General features: G+C 45.0%; 2 protein-coding genes across 3 annotated transcripts in view; one reads left to right on the forward strand and one right to left on the reverse strand.

The window, feature by feature from the left end:
* LAMB3 (laminin subunit beta 3) overlaps positions 1–5,378 on the forward strand; it is a 64,092-nt gene extending 58,714 nt beyond the window's left edge. For both annotated transcript variants that reach the window (XM_021007881.2, XM_021007882.2), the window contains 2 exons: positions 1,254–1,407; positions 4,903–5,378. In XM_021007881.2, coding sequence (XP_020863540.1) covers positions 1,254–1,407; positions 4,903–5,039 — 291 coding nt within the window. In that variant the 3' untranslated portion in view covers positions 5,040–5,378. The remainder of the gene's footprint in view (positions 1–1,253; positions 1,408–4,902) is intronic.
* A 1,276-nt stretch (positions 5,379–6,654) lies between these two features.
* Positions 6,655–18,810, reverse strand: part of CAMK1G (calcium/calmodulin dependent protein kinase IG) — a 45,910-nt gene continuing 33,754 nt past the window's right edge. Inside the window, exons 6-13 of the mRNA XM_021007827.2 lie at positions 18,207–18,330; positions 16,459–16,534; positions 15,365–15,477; positions 14,283–14,361; positions 11,492–11,579; positions 9,535–9,977; positions 8,941–9,074; positions 6,655–7,561 (exon numbers count right to left, since the gene is read on the reverse strand). Of these exons, the coding sequence (XP_020863486.1) occupies positions 8,984–9,074; positions 9,535–9,977; positions 11,492–11,579; positions 14,283–14,361; positions 15,365–15,477; positions 16,459–16,534; positions 18,207–18,330 (1,014 nt within the window). The 3' untranslated portion in view covers positions 6,655–7,561; positions 8,941–8,983. The remainder of the gene's footprint in view (positions 7,562–8,940; positions 9,075–9,534; positions 9,978–11,491; positions 11,580–14,282; positions 14,362–15,364; positions 15,478–16,458; positions 16,535–18,206; positions 18,331–18,810) is intronic.

Consider the following 18,810-nt stretch of genomic DNA (forward strand, 5'->3'; position numbering starts at 1 on the left):
GTCTTTTGGATGAGAAAACTGAGAGTTAGAGATGTGAAATGACTTGCCCAAGGTCACAGGGGTTAAGTAGGTAGCGGAAACAGGATCTGAACACAGGTCCTCTGACTTTCAATCCCGTGTTCTTTTCCTTATTCTCTGCTGCAATCTTGGTGAGCTCTGTGCAGCAGATCTGCCTTCGGGGAAATGGCATATAGGTGCCCCACCAGTCCTTATGCCACCATTTACCATACCATTTACCATTTCAACTCTCTATGTTTTAGTTTTCTCATTTGTAAAATGGGGATAATTGTGTCTCTCGTGGGCCCATGGAGAGTGGGGCCTGAGCAGACAGACACTCAGCGCAGCTGGAAGCTGATGGAGAAGCAGGTATAAGACCGTTGGTTGTTAGCTGGTGATCAGCAAGTACCTGTCATTGCCAGCAGGTGAAGCCAAAGAAATGAGCCAAAATATTGCTCGCCTCAGAGTGTGGGTGAGGGTAGGGCAGGAGGCCATAGGAGAAGTGTAGCCTCTGACCCAGACGTGAAGGACATAGACCTGGGCACTCACAGACTTAAGTCACAACCAACAGTGCTTTCTTTGAGGCCAGGGCCTAACCCTCCAGGATGCTTTCATAGTGTGGAGGTGCCAGCCTTTGGGACACCTACGCTAATGATCCTCATGCTGCCTGCCCTGGCAGGCCGATATGAGGAAGGTGTTTCTGAAACTGTAAGTCCCTTAGAAATATGAGTTGTCACTGTCATTCTGGTGCCCCAGCCAAATCAGTGAGGTGCTGTGTCAAACACAAAAGTGTATGCAAGGCATGACCTGCACCTTCAAGGGGTTGCCAGTCTAGATTCAAGAAGAGCAGCATAATTCTAGACTAGAACTATCCTTCTAGAATTTATAAGCTAGATTAGAACTATATTTCTAGACTTTAGAATTATAGACTTAAAAGTGGAAGGGACCTCTCAGCCCATCTAGTTCAACTGTACCTGGACAGGAATATCCGCTGCAAGATCTCTGACAAATGATTAGCCTCTGCTTGGATACTTCCAGTGATGGGAAGTTCATCAGCTCATCAAGCGGCCCATTCCATTCAGGGGCAGTTCTATCAGGGGAAAGAAGAATAATCCAGGGGAAATAACCAGAGGCTAAGATGACTTTTATTTTTTGAAAAGTACTTATGGCACCATGAAGAGCTTCATTCTTTAATATAAGGTTGCAGGTGGAGGTGGTGGTATTGTAATAAGATTATTTCTTTTAATCTCCTCCAGGGATTTGAGAGAGTGAAACGAAAGTATGCAGAACTGAAGGACCGGATGGGTCAGAGCCCCACGCTGGGGGAGCAGGGGGACCGGATCCTGAATGTCAAGTCTGAGGCTGAAGAGCTCTTTGAGGAGACCATGTCTATGATGGACAGGATGAAAGGTGAGGGTCATTTACCCTCCTCAAGGGGGAAATGGGGGCAGGAGTTTGGAGGTGGGGTTAGCAGGCTTCTCCACCCCTTCTTTGCACACTCTCCGTACCCTCTTATTCTCTCCAGCACTAATCTCGATATCTCAAATAAAGGCTGAACTTCAATCCAGAGGTTGCACCCCAACCCAGAGGCCCTTTTTCTGAAATTAGCAGCGCTGAGGATGCTCAATTAAGAACACAAATTCACTAAGTGTGTACTATGTGCAAGGTACCTTATTAGGTGTTGTGGGGCATAGAAAAGAGCATCCCTCTGAGAAAGGATCTGATATCTCCTTTAGGTGCTAAGATACATATCTTAGGTAAACCTTCTGCTAAGACTATTGGCGATGAGGAGAAATGTGACATAAATGCCAAATAAATACCCTGCACTCTTTCTTTATGGAACCCTGTGACTGAAGTGAAGGGGTGAGATTCCGTTTTATCTTTGCCCCTGCCTCCACTAACAGATCAGAACCAGTTGTGTCTGTGACTTAATGGTTGAATCCTAGGTTGTTAGCCAGAGGCACAAAGGGGCTAAGTGGCTTGCCCAGGAGTCCATAGCTAAGAAATTGCTGGAGGTAGGATCTGAACCCAGGTCTTCCTAAACTCAGCATTTTATCCATTGAGATACTGCTTTCTCTCTAATGCCAAGTAAGTGTTACAGAAAGTGTTTACCACTGATGTTGAGAAGAGGGAGAGGCCCCATGGACTGGAGTGGTGAGGCAAGGCTTCATGAGAGAGGTGGGATTAGAGCTGGACATCTAAGGAGTTAATAAGGTGTTGGGGGGAGAAGGGGGAAGATGATGGGAGTGGGAGTAAGTATATTCAGGGCTTCTGGTCATGGCTGTTTTAGGAGTAAGGATTCTAGGTTAATGAGTTTGGATATCATTCTATAGGCAATAGAGAGACATAGACATTTTTTTAGCAGGGGTATGCCAGGATGAAAGGAGAATTTTTAAGGAAATTTGGTCTGGAACCTATAAACTGGCTGAATTAAAAGAGGACTAGAGATCATCTTCTGAACTTGTCTGTGGTGGTCAAGGGAAGGTGGAAGGGGATGGGGAGGAGAAAGAAGAATCTAAAGACTCTTTCTTTATGGGTCCCTGTGACTAAAGTGAAGGGGTGAGATTCCATTTCATCTTTGCCCCTGCCTTGAAGCCCATCTGCCTTGGTAGTGGGGAGAGGCTGGGGAATGTGTGTGTGTGTGTGTGTGTGTGTGTGTGTGTGTGTGTGAGAGAGAGAGAGAGAGAGAGAGAGAGCGAGAGAGAGACAGAGAGAGAGAGACAGAGACAGAGACAGACAGAGAGAGACAGAGACAGAGAGACAGGCAGACAGACAGGGAGGTAGGGAGAGGGAGGGAGGAGAAGAGACAGACAGACAGAGACAGAGAGAGAGAAAGAGAGCGCTTCATCATCTATTCTTTTTTTAGTTTATTTTTTAATTTTTAAAAATTTTAAAATTTTAATTAATTTTGAATTATCAACAATTACTTCCATAAGCTTTTGAGTTTTAAATTTTTCTCCACCTCCCTCCCCAAGAAGGTGCACAATCTGATAGAGGCTATACATATACATTTCTATTAAACATATTTTCACATTAGTGATGTTGTAAGTAAGAATTGGAACTAATGGGAGGAACCACCAGAAAGAGGAAACAAAACACAAAAGAAGAAAAAAAATAGCAAATAGTATGCTTCGATCTGCATTCAAACTCCATAGTTCTTTCTCTGCATGTGGATAGCATTTTCCATCATGAGGCCTTTGGAGGTGTCTTGGATCCTTGTCTTACTGAGAAAGGTTAAGTCTATAATATTAGTCATCGCACAACATAGCTGTTACTGTGTACAACGTTCTCCTGATTCTGCTTACTTCACTCAGTATCAGATCATACAAGTCTTTCCAGGTTTATCTGAAGTCAGCCTGTTCATCATTTCTTATAGCACAATAGTGTTCCATTACGTTCATGTACCACAACTTATTCAGCCATTCCCCAATTGATGGGCATCCCCTTCAATTTCCAATTTTTTGCCACCACAAAAAGAGTTGCTATAAATATTTTTGTACATGTGGGTCCTTTTCCCATTTTTATGATCTCTCTAGGATGTAGCCCTAGAAGTGCTATTGCTGGGTCAAAAGGTATGCACATTTTTATTGCTCTTTGGGCATAGTTCCAAATTGCTCTCCAAAATGGTTGGATCATTTCACAACTCCACCAACAATGTGTTAGTGTTCCAATTTTCCCACATCTTCTCCAACATTTGTCATTTTCCTGTTTTGTTATGTTGGCCAATCTGATAGGTGTGATGTGGTACCTCAGAATTGTTTTGATTTGCATTTCTCTACTCAATAGTGATTTAGAGCATTTTTTCGTGTGACTATGGATGGCTTTAATTTCTTCATTTGAGAACTGCCTGTTCATATCCTTTGACCATTTATCAATTGGGGAATGACTTGTATTCTTATAAATTTGACTTAATTTTCTATATATTTTAGAAATGAGGCTCTTATCAGAGAGACTGGTTGTAAAAATTCTTTCCCAATTTTCTACTTTCCTTCTAATCTTGGTTGGATTGGCTTTGTTTGTGCAAAAACTTTTCAATTTAATGTAATCAAAGTTACCCATTTTGCATTTAATAATGTTCTCTATCTCCTGTTTGGTCATGAATTCTTCTGTTCTCCATAAATCTGATAGATAAACTATTCCTTGCTCTCTCAGTTTGCCTACAGTATCAGCCTTTATGTCTAAATCATGGACCCGTTTTGACTTTATTTTGGTATATGGTGTGAGATTTTGGTCTAAGCCTAGTTTCTGTCATACTCTTTTCCAGTTTTCCCAGCAGTTTTTTTTTGAAGAGTGAGTTCTTATCCCAGAAGCTGGGGTCTTTGGGTTTATCAAATAATAGATTACTATAGTCATTGACTATTGTGTCTTACATACTTAACCTATTCCACTGATCCACCACTCTATTTCGTACCAAGCAGTTTTGATGATTTCTCCTTTATAATACAATTTAAGATCTGTAATGGCTAGGCCACCTTCCCCTCCATTTCTTTTCATTAGTTCTCTTGATATTCTGGACCTTTTGTTATTCCAAATGAATCTTGTTATTATTTTTTCTAACTGTATAAAATATTTTTTTTAGTAGTTTGATTGGTATGACACTGAATAAGTAAATCAGCTTAGGTAGAATTGTCATTATTGTTATATTAGCTTGGCCTACCCATGAACAACTGATGTTTTTCCAATTATTTAGATCTGACTTTATTTGTGTGAAAAGTGTTTTATAATTCTGTTCATATAGTTCCTGGGTTTGTTTCGGTAGGTAGACTCCTAGATATTTTATAATGTCTACAGTAAGTTTAAATGGGATTTCTCTTTCTATCTCTTGCTGTTGGGCCTTGTTGGTAATATATAGAAACGCCAATGATTTATCCATCATCTATTCTTAAATCCTCTTTCTATCCTCAGATATGGAAGCAGAGCTGCTGCTGGGAAGCCAGGCTATCACCCAGCGCTCAGCAGACCTGACTGGTTTGGAAAAGCACGTGGAGAAAATCCGGGACCACATTAATGAGCGAGTGCTGTACTATGCCACCTGTCAATGATCGCTGTTGTCCCCATGCCCTGGGTCCTGCCAGTTTTAGCTTTTCCTTGGGGAGTAGGAATCAGCTCCTAACTCTACCTTGCCTCTCTTACTTTCCAAGAAATAGTGTAGAAGCCCTGGGTTTGTGGAAGCAGCTGGTCAGCTCATTGTCAGTGGCACACAAGAGGAAGTGGACTGGATCGCTGTGGTCTTGCCTTTGAAGCTGGCAAAGGTGCGAGCAAGATTAGGGACATCTCTGATGGATAGAGGAGATTGCTGAAGCACCCAACACCCAACTATTAAGTGGTGAATGAATGTGAAACAGTCACCAGCCCAATAAAATTCTTTGTTTTGTAAAGGAGCCTGCTGCTGGCTGTGAGAGATTTGAAAGTTGTTTTTCTTTCCTCCACCTTTGTTTTTTGCAGTTGCATGGATCCTCTTAAGGGTCTGTGTGGAGCAGGAGAGTAGACCAAATTCAGTCTCCCTCACCCATGGTGATTTGCCAGTCTCTCCCTCTCCCCTTCCTTCCACTCACTGACTGGCTGAATGACCAGATCCCTTTGTCAGATGGTGACTTGTGCAGATCCCAGAGACCACAAGGGGACAAGTTATTAGACCCCTAGAATGTTCAGGCTGGAAAGGGCTTTAGGGGTTACCTGAGCATCTGTCCAGAAATCACTACGCACCAACTGGGCTAAGTGCTGGGCACACGAAGGCAAAACACACCAAATAAACCAGTCTCTGCCTTCAAGAAGCTTATGTTCTACTAGACACTGAGGGATATTGACTTCTAGGCAAATGAGAAAATACGTGGTAATTTGAGGAAACAGGCTAGACAGATGAAGGGGCTCATCTAAAGTCCCAAAGCCAGTAAGATGGCAGGAGAGTGGCATTGTAAAAACAGCACCGGCCTTGGACTCAGAGCACCTGGGCAATATTATTGCTTGTGTGACTCTGAGCAAGAGTCTTAATCTCCTCTACCATCAGTTTACTCACCTGCGAAGTGAGGCAGTTGGATTAAATGATATCAAGGTCCCTTGTAGCCCTAAATCTCTTTTTCTAAATGGCAGAGTGAGGACTAGAATCTTGGGTTTCTGGGGCCTTGAAGCAGCACCTTCCCAAGAGACTTTCTTTCTTCAGGGCAAAGATCATTGTTGAAGAAGTTAACTAGGAAGGCTAGCTGGGAGTGGCGCTTGCTGCCTCTGTCCAGTCTACTAGATTCATGTTCTCTCTGTCCTCCAGAAAGGACATGGAATGATGAGCAAGTCCAACAAGTGTGTGTGTGTGTGTGTGTGTGTGTGTTGTGTGTGTGTGTGTGTGAGAGAGAGAGAGAGAGAGAGAGAGAGAGAAGAGAGAGAGAGAGAGAGAGAGAGGCAATGACTCCAGTCCTTCCCATTGTGAAGGATGTGGGGATAACCCTGTGTTATACAGCCTACATCTTCTCCTTGTTTGGGGATGGGGGTGGGGGAGTTGGGAAGGGAGTCTGATTGGAATCTCTGGATGTCAGAGAAACAGAGACCTGTGCAAAATCTGTGACATAAAGGAATAGGCCCCAGTAGGGTTTGCTTCAAGAGGAAGGGGGTTACTTGACTTACCTGAGAACCCAAGGAGGTTATGGAAAGAAACAAGGAGGCTGGTAGAGAAAATATGTCCATTTTATTAAGCACAACACAGAGAGAAGACTGAAAAGGTGGAAGCTATAACCTGGAGGAGGAATGAGAATTGAAGGAGAAACTTCCAGGGAGAGAGGGGCTAGATCCTTATTAGCTGAAATGAAAAAATAGTCAGTTCTCAATTTTACGTATTAATGGGGGGTAGGGGCGTGGGAATTGGGAAGGTAATTCCCACACAGAGGTTAATTAGTAATTCATCTCAGGCTTTGGAGTGTGTCATATCACCATTCATTACTGAGTGGGGGTGGGGAAAGGAAATGGTTCTGAAATAATCCTGGGAGAGAGTTGGCCTGTTCTAAAAATTTTCTAGGGAGACAGGAAGAACGCAGAGAATTAGCTGTCAAAGCCCAGTAAGAACATTCATGCTTGCACACAGTTACGTAACAAGGGTCAGCAGAATGAAGCTGGCCAGGGTGAAGGCCCAGGAGTCGTATTGGGAGCATGTGGGTGGCATCAGGGGAGCACAGGGGGATGGATGGTCCTTATGGCTTTGTCAAGAGAGATGCCATAGCTCACCCAACCTGTTCAGCTTTTCACATAGAGCTGTGAGAAGAACAATCTATGTACACTGAACAGAGAGTGATGGGTGGTGGAGGCTGGAGGCAGAAGGGGCAATCATATTAGGGAGATCTGGAAGCCAGAAGATCCTCTCCACCTGCCCATCGCCTAACCAGAGACCTTTCCACGGGGCAGCTTGTTCCTGGCGGCCCTCGGCTACTGACCACCCAGTCTGCTGCTTTGTCACCAGAAAATGCCTCCTGCTAGGTCCTGCTGCTGGTTTCCTGAGGGCTCTTTGGGCTAGCCCCCCCATTCTTTCCTCTGCAGGGTGGTTTTCTGGTCTGGAAGTGCAGAGGAGTGTCCTGTATCTTTCCTGCAAAAGAAAGGCGGGGGGAGGATCAGGGAAGGAAGGAGAGAGAGGCTGCCACCCGAGCTTGTGCCTTAGGCTTTCTCTCTATATTTTCCCTCTCTTGGTTCCCACCAACTGATCCATGTACTGTGGGACAGTATGGTAGAGGAGACTTGCCATTCAGGTAAAACCATTGCCTTTCCTAATGTCCCATATTTATGTGTGCCTTGCCATTCTTTTCATTCAGAATCATAGCTGGCAAGATGGTTGTCTCTGCTTTGTAGATGGGGAAAGTGAGACCCAGAGAGGTTGTGCCTAGAGTATGGTACAAGTAATGATAATAATAATGATGATGATGACAATAATAAATAACAATAGCTAGTATTTATATAGCACAATAAATTTGCAAAGCAATTTACATATGTTCTCTCATTTGGCCTTCATGAGATTCCTGTAAGTAGATGCTATTATTAGCACCCTTTTTACAGATGAGGAAACTGAGGCTAAGACAAGTTAAGTAACTTAATTAGGGTCACACAGCTAATAAATGTTGGCTGAGGGATTAAACCTGGAAGGCTATCACTCTATACATTGAACCATCTAAACTGTCTTTAAGGTCTGGTAAAGAGCCCCAAATGGCCAAATCCCAGCTCTGCCCCTTCCTAGCTGTACAACCCTTGGGCATCCCTTCTCTTTCCTGGCCTCAGTTTCCCCATCTATAAAATGGGGATACTAACATTTCCACTATATGACTCACAGAGTTGTTGTGAGGAAAATACTTTGTAAATTGAAAAGTTTTATATAAATCTGTTTCTAGTGTCTAAAGCACATGGATACTCAGAGCAGGAGCTGAAACCGGAAACCAGATCTTTTGAAGCCAAAGCCAAGGCATTCATCCCCAGGATGCACTGCTTCTAAGACATTCATTCTTAGTTGCTATTGGGATACCTCTAAAGCAAGGGTAGGATTAGTGGAGTCCTGAGCGCTGCAATTAGCTCAAATTTCTCCTAGTTAGGGATGAGGCTTGCCTCTTGCCCCAGCCTTTTCCAGATCATATTCTTCTTAGCACCCTAGGAGGTGCTATTGGGAATATTTTCTCTATTCCTCTCACCTTTCCCTAACTCACTTGCATCACTAAAGGGAGCTTGTGCATCTGATCAGAACTATCTCATTTTGTACTTGAATTATGAATAGAAAAATAACCCGCCCCCTCATCCTAATAGCACGTGTGCTTGGGATAACAGTCACACATTTTACACGTTTTTATGCACCCTCAGATGAATGCACCAAGGGCAAGTGCCTTACTCACCTTACCCTTGTTACATCTTTGCTTCTGACCCAATCCTATTCTCCTCATATGAAATTGCTACCGGGGAGGACTCTCCAGCCCTGGGCATACTTACAGAAAAAAAAAAAGTGAGACATAGGAGACAATGGCACCGTGGATCACATGATCAGACAGACCCCAGTCTGCCCAGAACGGCAGTGAGAGTGGTTACTGGCTTTAACAGGGACCATGACCTCTGATTTGAAGTGCCTGACAAAGAAACAACACACAACAAGTGCTTTTAGGAAGAGGAGTGGGTATAAGGTGGGGACGGGGAGGAGGAGAGTCAGAGGTGCCTAGAAACAGACAGAGATACTCCTGTAATTCCCTCTGTTTCTGTGTCACTCTTGTCCCTTCCCTGAGCTCAGAAACAAATAACTATCCATAGCAAGCACATGCAGGGTTCTTTTCCCTCCCTCTACCCAGGGGTCCTTAACATTTTGGGGGGTCATGGACCCCTTTGGCAGGCTAGTGATGCCTATGAACCCCTTCTCAGGTTTTAAATGCATAAAATAACATGCATAGGATTACAAAGAAAATAGGTTCTATTGAAATAAAGATACATTTGTTTTCCCCATCCGTGTTCATGGATTCCTTGAAATCTAAGCCTGGATGTGGGTGTCCGTGGACCCCAGGTTAGGAACCCCGGCTTCCTCCCATTTCTACTCACTGTTTTTTGTTGGCCTTTTTGAGGAGTGTTGGTTCCGAGCCAAAGGATGCCTTTCCTTTCTCCCCACTGTTCAGATAGCTGGAGCAGCAGCCACAGGGCCCTCTGCTCAGGGCCCCCTGGTGCATGGGAACCAGGCTGCTGCTGATCTGTAGGGAGCCATTGATCAGGCAATTGACAGACCTGCTCTCAGAGACGGTGCTGTCCGGGGTGCGGTGACAGGGGCCATGCTGGCAGGGGAGCCAGGTTGGTATGGGAGCTGCCGGCTTCTCTTCCAGAGGAGGGGCCGTGGGGGTGCTGAGTACAGGGGTGCTGGACCTGGAGAGCTCCAATGCCTGCACGGTGCTGGGTTGGACTCCCTCTGACTCTTGGCGGGCCTCTGAGGCATGCTGGCTCATGTGTAGTTTTCTCATATGATGTACCACAGCGGCAGCATTGAAGGCTTGCTGAAGGAAGACACAACAACCATCTCCTGTGCGACTTGGGGGGGTCTATGGGAGCTTGGGCTTTGCCTTTACTTTTGCCACCACAGTCTTTGGCATATGCCAATTCATGTCTTAGAGGAGGACCCACAGATACAGAGCTAGCAAGAGAAATCCGGGTCCCCATCTCCTAGTTCAGGACTCCTTCTTGGATTTACACCTAACTTTTAGGTCAGACAGTCCACGAACATTTATTTATCGCTTATTTCTTGCCAAGCACTGTGCTAAGTGTTGGGATACAAAGAAGAGCAAAAACACTATCATGGCTGTCATGGAAGCTCACATTCAAATAAGCATGAAAGTATGTAAATACCTGTACATGAAAGGGAGGCAGTGAATGCATGGAGTGTAACGTCAGGAGGAAGGCAGTTAGCAGGTTGGGAGTGGGGAAAGGCCTCTCACAGAAGGTGGGATTGGAGCCGAGTCTGGAAGGAAGGCAGGGGAGCTAAGAGATGGAGGTGGGGAAGCAGAGCATTCTGGGCACGAGGGACAGTCAGGAGATGGGGTGCAGTGTGAGGAGCAGCAAGTTTAGCTGCATCATGGCAGCTAGGTGGCACAGTGGATAGAACACTGGGCCTGGAGCCAGGAAGACCTGAGTTCAAATCCTCAGACACTTGCTGTGTGGCCCTGGGCAAGTCACTAAACCCTATCTGCCTCAGTTTCCTCATCTGTAAAATGAACTGGAGAAGGAGATGGCAAACCACTGCAGTATCTTTGCCAAGAAAACCCCAAATGGGGTCATGAAGAGTCAGACATGACTGAAACAACTCAATGACAACATTGTGCACAGAGGGGAGTCCAGTATAACGAGACTGGAAGAGGCCATGTCAGGAAGGGCTTTAAATGCCTCACCGAATTATGAAAGCTACACAGATTTACTGAAGAAACAGAAAGTCCTAGTGGGGATGATAGAATGCAAACTCCTTGAAGGCAGGGAGTCTTCTGTCTTTGTCTTTGTAGCCCCAGTACTTAGCAGAGTGATTTCAGCAAATAGCATGTGTTTAATAAATGCTTGTTGAATCAGCGGCCTGTGGACACGATGGCCTCAGTCTATGACAGGCTGTCCCCTGGAAGAGGGGCGAGGTTTCTTGCGCTTGCCTCCAGTGGGCAGAAGGAGCAGTAATAGCTGACAGCAACAAAAAGGCTTGGCTCAATGTTAGGAAAACCTTCTTCCTAATTAAGACTACCTAATAATGGAATGGATTGATTGGGAGGACAAGCTGTACCCACGAAGAAAAGCATCAAAATGGAAGATGGGCGGCCATTTGTTGGCTGTGATGTAGAAGGAATTCATGCTTAGGATAGAGCTTGAACTAGATGACCTCCACAATTCATTCAGACTCTGGGATTTTGTGATTCTCTGAAGCCCCAAGAGGGGAAGGATCCCCTCAAGGTCTTCTTTGAGCATGAAAGTGTCCCCCTCTCTACCTGTTTAGGGAGAGAAGAGCCTTGCCCACCACCCAAAGGAGAAAGCTTACCCTCCATTTGCTCTTGGCAAAATTTTTCTGGATCTGGAGGCTGACAGATGGGTAGATGTCCCGGTGAAGGGCAGTGTTGCCATCGATCCTATAGGAAGAGAGAAATGGAGGTAAGTTGGTGGGTGTTTCTCTTACTTGGATGGAATTGCAGGAGAAGAACCATTCCACCAGGGCAAGAGTAGAAACAGGTATCATGTGACCATAAGAGAAAGCCTGGCCTATATTACTGGCTGAAGTGGTAGCTTGAAAGTAGGGTGGAGATTATGGCTCCCTTGAGTAGGTAAGTCCAGCACAAAGGTCTCCTGTTCTGGATGAACTATGACCTTACAGTACCAGGAGGACAGAGGAAGTCAAGAATGGGTCTTAAGGAACACTTGGATTGCTTCTACATCCTCGCGCTCCTCTACTCAAAGCTCAGCCACATCTTCCTCGGTAATCTCTTATTAGTATAGGAGGTTATGTGTTATATAATCTCTTATATGACACCTCTGCCTCTGCCAGTCAACCAACAGGTATTTATGGAGTGCCCACTATGTGTCCAGTCCTGCACTTGGTGCTAAGGAGGACTGGGAAGGATAAAATGAGATGCCTTCCTTCAAAGAGTTTATGGCCTAATTGGAGAGATGATACACACATGAAACGAATAGAGAAAAATTGGCAAAAAGTGTTATAAAAGATCAGATAAGAAGGAGATTACTGTTGGCTGCAGTGGGCAGGAAGGCTTTGGGGGAGGGGCTGAGTTGAGTCCCACCTCAACTGCTTGTTAGCCGACTCATTTCTCCTTTCTGGGACTCAGTTTCTTTGCCTGTAAAATGAAAGCATTGGACTAGCATCTAGTCACTAGATGTTCTTTGAGAGTACTTCTCGCTCTAACATCTTGAGGTGCAACTTAGCTAGGCCCTGAGGGATTTGGATAGGCAGAGAGATGGCAGGAGGGTGTTCCATTCAAGACAGGGAACCACGGGATAAGTAAAGTCATGATGGCAGGAATGAACATGGCGTGTTTAGGGAAGCACAACGAGTTGACCAGCTTGGCCAAAGCTGAGGATGCTGTAGGATTATAGATGCAGGGACATAAGAGGCCCTAGACACTATCAAGTTCTCTTTCTCTCTCCATCTATTTTTAAATTAAAATTTATTATAAAAAAACCCCAGCAAAATCTTATCCCTGGGAAGAGGCTGATAACTGTCAAGCTAATCTCCCATATGGGCCAGCCCTCTTATTCTACAAATAAAGAAATGGAGACAGCAGTTAACTGACTTCTCCACGGTCATGCAGTTTGCATGTGAATGAGGTAGATTTGGAACGCAGGTCATCCTGATTCTAAGTCCTGTCAAAGTATCACCTAGCTGGCTTTGTGAGGGAGCAGTAGTAAATAATGTTGATTGAGGAAGGGTGTGACCATATTATAGATTTTCTTGAAATCCAAGTATAGGGGATTTGACTGATACAACCGGCAATATGGAACTATCCTAGGTTCTTTAGCAAAAGAGGAACAGACGAATGTCTAAGGACTCAGCTTGCATTCACCAGCCTTTATAAATGTGGCTTTGTAAGTATTAAGTAATTTCATACATTCACACTCTGACCACTTCCATTCCCACCCTATTCTCAGTTATTGTAAAAACTCCCAGTGAGCAGGGACTAGAGATTCTCATTTCTTGATTTTCCTGTCTCTTCCCCACCTCCCCCACTTTCCCCACTGCACCAAACACAAAATTCCCAATGGGACTTCAATAACACTGCTTTCTGATGTGTGCACTTGGCAACACATCCTTTATTTGTTGGGTGGAGGCAACCAACCTGGAGGGGGTCTGTCTTTTTACAGTCCACTGAATTAAAATGAGGTATGATTGCCCACTTTCCACATCCCCTGGTGCCCTGTAGAATGATGCCGGTGTTGCAGAAGCTTTAACTGCATATGGTTGTAGACAGAATGAGAGAAGAGACCTCCCAGCAGACCATGAATAGAAAGACAATATTCTGAAGGTCCCATCACAGCAGTGCTGGTTTATCCTTTCTGGAGTACTGTGTTCAAGTCTGGGCACCACATTTTAGGGAGGGAGCATTGATGGACTCACAGAGCATCCAGACAAGGGTGACCAAGTCAAGTCAACAAATATATATTAAGAGCTTACTATGTGCCAGGCCAAGAGGGCTAGAGGATGGGGGCCCATGCTATTGGGGGATAGTTAAAATAACCAGAGAGATGAAGTTAGGGGATATGATAGCTGTGATCAAGTATCCAAAAATCCATCATGTGGCACAAAAGGAATGATGGTTAAAGGTTGCACAGAGGCAAGTTTTAGTTTCACACAAAGTAAAACTTCCTAAAAACTAGAGTTGCCCAAATGAAGAATGGGTCAGTTTGGGATCTCAGATTTATTTAGAAGCATAAAGGACCTCAGAGACCAGTTAGCCCAAACTCCTCATTTTACAGATGAAAAAACTGAGGCCCGAGAGTAAGCAACTTTTCAGTGATCAAATAACTAATAATCATCAGAGGCAGAATTTAAACTCAGGTCCTTTGACTCCAGATACAGTTTCACTGTATCCAAGACCACCAAGACTAGAGGTCTTCTCAAAGATGCCAGATGACTGTTGTCAGCTGTCTCCGAGAAAGGATTCCTCCACAGGTAGAAGTCAGACTAAATGACATCTCAGGTCCTTTCCAGCTCTGAAATTCTCAGTCTACGGTCCTAGGACATAGTGAGAAACTTGATACTAGCTAGGCAAGAATTCTGGAAGCCAAGCTTCTGAGAGGGAAGGCCCACACTATACCGCACTCACCAGGGGTGACTAAGGGCCTTCTCACAGGTGTATCTCTCATTGGGATCCTTTTCCAGCAAGTGACAAATGAAATCTTTGGCTGTGGGGAGAAATCAAAGATGCAACAAAGTATAAGCAGGCTTCATGACTGATGGAAATGAATCCCCAGGCTGGTGAGTGGGAGCAAATGCATAGCCAGCTAATCTTCTAAAGTGGCAATTTCAAATATCTAAAGGGGAAAAAAAAAAAACCCAACCCACCCTACCATAAACTACTCAAAGAGGAGAGGTTTCAAGGAACCTCACCCACACACATAGCTCTGCTGACACATAACACACACACACGTGTCCAAACATATGCATAAGTACACGTGTGCACACGGACGCCCACATGAACACTGGGTGCTTTTCAGGCCTGGTCCTTCACTTTTTCAACTCAACAAACATTTCTTAAATGACTACTGAATCAGAGGATGACGGAACTGTCAGGAAGCACAGATGTTGGCCAGCCTAACCCTCTTGTTTTACAGATATAGAAACTGAGATCTGGGTAGGGAAAGTGAATTTTTCATAAGGTCAAGCAATAGGTAAGTGGAAGAGCCAGGGGCTCATTCTCCCCAGGGCAGGGCTATTTCCACTACATTGCAATGCCTTTGCTATAGCCAGTGCCTCTCTTGGCACCGTGGCTTTCTTTCTTGGCATCCAGGGCCTTGATTGTGCCAGACTTGCCCAGGACACTGTCTTCTACCCCATTTTGCCCTCTTGACATCATCTCATCTTGTCTCTCCCCTTCCTTCCTTCCCTCCACATTTTTGGGCACATACTAGTAACAGAGAGCTGGAGCAAACTAAACTCAAGATGCTGAGCATTCACCCTGCTTTTGAAGCAGCTGAAACATTGCAAAATGCCCAGGGATGTTTGGGAGAAAGGAAGGAGAACTCTGATCTTAATATGTTGCTTCACTTGGTTACTTTCACTCCTTTGTCTTATTTCCCAGTCTAGTCCCCGAGGTCCCTCTGTGCTGGTTGGACCCTAGTGGTACGAGGAGGAAGAGGAACTGGCAGTTCTATTCCCTCTGACTGACGTAGCCAGGAGGCACCTTACCAGAATCAGAGATGTCATCCCAGAATGGAGACTCAAACTCATAATAACCTTCCTTGATCTTCTCAAACAGCTTGGATTCCGTTTCCTCGTAGAAAGGGGGATACCCACACAGCCTGCAACGTGCACCAGGAGAAAGAGGCAGCTCAATCCTGGGTCATCTGCTGTGACCAATCCTCTTTTCACCCTTTACTTGCGCTGCTCAGAGGGCAGGTAGGGGGCCACGGGGCTGGGCAGCAGAGAGCAACATCTGCTCTCACCTAAGACTACGTGTCGTAGAAGGTTTACCAGCTGGAACCAGAGATAGCAGGCATGATCAACCCAGGAAAACCTCTACCTCTCCCGGTGTCCCTGTCCAAGGTGGCTGAAATCTCTTTAACAGAGGGAAATTTTTCATGCTATAATAAGAGGTCAGGATTAAAGTGCAACTATACACTATCTGTGTGACCTTGGGCACATCACTGAACCTTCATGAGCCTGTGTCCTCATCTGTAACATGAAGGCACTGGATTAGGTAGCCCCCAAGGTCTTTTTTCAGTTCTAAGTATTTCTATTTAATCCTACTAACCAAGAGAGAGGGACATCATGTGAAAAATTCATGCAAAGGGATATGACTGGTCTGAGATCATATTCTGATGTGGGAAGAAAGGGGAGTGAGATAACCTTGGGCACCTGAAAAGAAGTGTGTGAGTGTGTGAGTGTGTGTGTGAGTATATTAGTGTGTATGTGAGACATCATAGAAAGATCAACGTTCACAGAAGAAGGAAACTGATAACCACTGGCAATTTTTTTTTCCTCACTATTTTTTCTTGGGCTCCCCTTGGCTGGAATAAATGGGGTAGATTAAGTAAGGAGACAGAGCTCAGCTAGCCAGGTCTTGCTGTCACTGCTACTCAACTGAGCAGATTCTTTACTTCTGGGCTCTCAGGGACAAGAGGAAGGCCTTTAAATCAAGAAACCGAGGGGGATCTTGGTTCCTTTGGGTTTTTTTAAACCCTAGGTGAGCATTAAACAGAGAAGCCTTGGGGGGGGGGCTAGAATGGAGCTGGGGCACCAGTCCCTTGGGCGGAACCAAGCAGACCACAGCTTCTACTCACAAAATGTAGGTGATGACTCCAATGGACCAGCAATCCACGGCCTTGCTGTACGGCTTCTGAGCTAACACCTCAGGAGCTATGGCACAGCAAGCACTCAGTTAGGGAAACAGACTGGGATTTACTTTAAATTATAAAATATATATAAAATAAATTTTAAATTTCCCTGGGTTCAGGAAAAGAGTCCCTAGGAGTCCAGTTAACCTTGGTTGATGGAATATTTGTTGAATTCACCAATGTACTCTGTTTCTTGGTATTCGTTTATATTTACCACTAGGTTGTTTTCTAAGTGTTCTGTATATTATATCCAATAAGACTACCTTGAGAAGGGGATGGAGCCCCTTGAGGGTGGGGGGTGGGTCTTCTGTCTCAGTGTGTGTGGGGGAAGGTGTATACACAGCGGGTGCTCTGCAAGCCTTGGTCACTGAGTATCCACTCTGAGTATCTACTTTCTTCTGGGCCAGGACTCTGTATCAATACTCCATAGTGAAACTTCCCATTGTCATTGCTCGCTCCAACTCTTCCTCCTCCCCTAAACATACACTGGGCCCTGCCAGGTGACCCTGGATGGTGACACAAGGTGTAAATTTTAACTATGGAGACCTTTCCCATCTACTGCCCTCAGAAAACTCACCCTAAACCATATAAAGCCTCCTGAGAGAGACCATCTTTGATGGTTTCTTAGTCTCCATGCTCTAAGATATTCCCATTGGATGTAGAATTAGAGGACCTGGGTTCATATCCTGACCCTGATGATTACTCACTATATGACCTTGGGTAAGTCAGATTCCTGTCCCTGGGCCTGTTTCCCCATTTGCTAAATGAAGGTCTTTGGACTAGTTGATCTCTAAGGGAACAGCTTGCAACTCGAAGAGCCTATGAGCATCTCTCCAGTTTGCTCACGTCAGCATTCCCCTGGGGAATCCTCAAATGAGATAGTCTATGTAAGAGCACTTTGCCAGGGTAAGCTAGGTGGTCCAGTGGATAGAGCACCAGCCTTGGAGTCAAGAGGACCTGAGTTTGAATCTGGCCTTAGACACTTACTAGCTGTGTGACTCTGGGAAAGTCACTTAACCCCAATTGCCTAAAGGAAAAAAAAAATACTTTGCCAACCCTAAAGCTGATACAAATGCCAGCTATCACTATGATTATTATTGTTATTCTGATAATCAGGGAGATTCCTCCTCTAAGGAGGAAGAGGGGAAAGGAAAATATAGACTCAAAACTCTTTCATGGTCTCAGAGCTTGTGACTTTTTTTCGTGATCCCTCTTGTACCCCGCCACAATTCCACATGGGGACAGGAAAGGAGGCACGAACCTAGAAACTGGTGTGAAGGTTTAGGGGACAATTGCAGAATAACTCAGCTCTTTGAACACAATCACAGGGATAGGCTGACAGGCCCCCCCAGTAGGCTGTGAGTCACAGTAATTGTGCTCTGGGAGAGGGTAACCAAAGATTCAGAGCTTTGGAAAAACGTGGCAAGGTCTGGAGAAGCATGAGCTGGCTGACTGGCTGAGGGGGATGGTTCTTCAAAGCCAAATGACTAAATTAGACCTTTTGGGGAGCTAGGCATTCACTCTTCTAGGTTAGGTCCTGACTGTGCTGAAGCAAGACATTACAATTCAATATAGTACAGTACAGTAAAATATAATACAACACAATGAACATTTGTTACATGCCCATGGTTGGGCATGGCTAGGCAGCTGGCCGATCCCCCTCCCTCTTTGCCAACCCACTGGTCCTGACTCACCCACATAGCCTGGAGTCCCACAGGCTGTGGACATCACACCATTCTGCTCCATCTTGGATAGACCGAAGTCTGTGATCATGATCTTGGAGTTCTCATCAGGGGTGAGGTAGAGAAGGTTTTCGGGCTGTGGGAGAGGGGGAAGCAGGAGAGAAATATCACGTGTCCCATGATCCAAATTGATCTCAGGCAAATACCTCTTCTTCCTTCTCTTGGTTCAGCATCTCATGGGGAGGCAGAGCTGCTGGAAAGTTGAGTTCCTAGACCTGGGCTTGCCTTCTTCACCCCCTTCACACTCAAATGACCCAGAAACATGAAAATTATCCCAATACCTCAATAGGTCAATGTTTGGGGGAAATTCCAGAAAAAGGCTGAAGGGCATTTGAACAATGGTTTTTATACCTTCTCCCTTAGTGGGGTGAAGAATTATTCTCTATCCCCATGAAACATACGGAAAGTGCTAGATTCCCAGAGAATCCACAACCTGAGGTACATTGGGGAGCTATAATTTTGTTTTAGGTGCTCAGAATCTAAATTTTATGCCCTTGGATTTAACTTGGGGAAATTCAGTTAGATATGAGACTGAATTATCAAACTAGGGGAGAGG

This window comes from Phascolarctos cinereus, unplaced genomic scaffold (genome assembly GCF_003287225.1).
Source record: "Phascolarctos cinereus isolate Bilbo 61053 unplaced genomic scaffold, phaCin_HiC Scaffold_5;HRSCAF=322, whole genome shotgun sequence".
Classification (NCBI taxonomy): Eukaryota; Metazoa; Chordata; class Mammalia; order Diprotodontia; family Phascolarctidae; genus Phascolarctos; species Phascolarctos cinereus.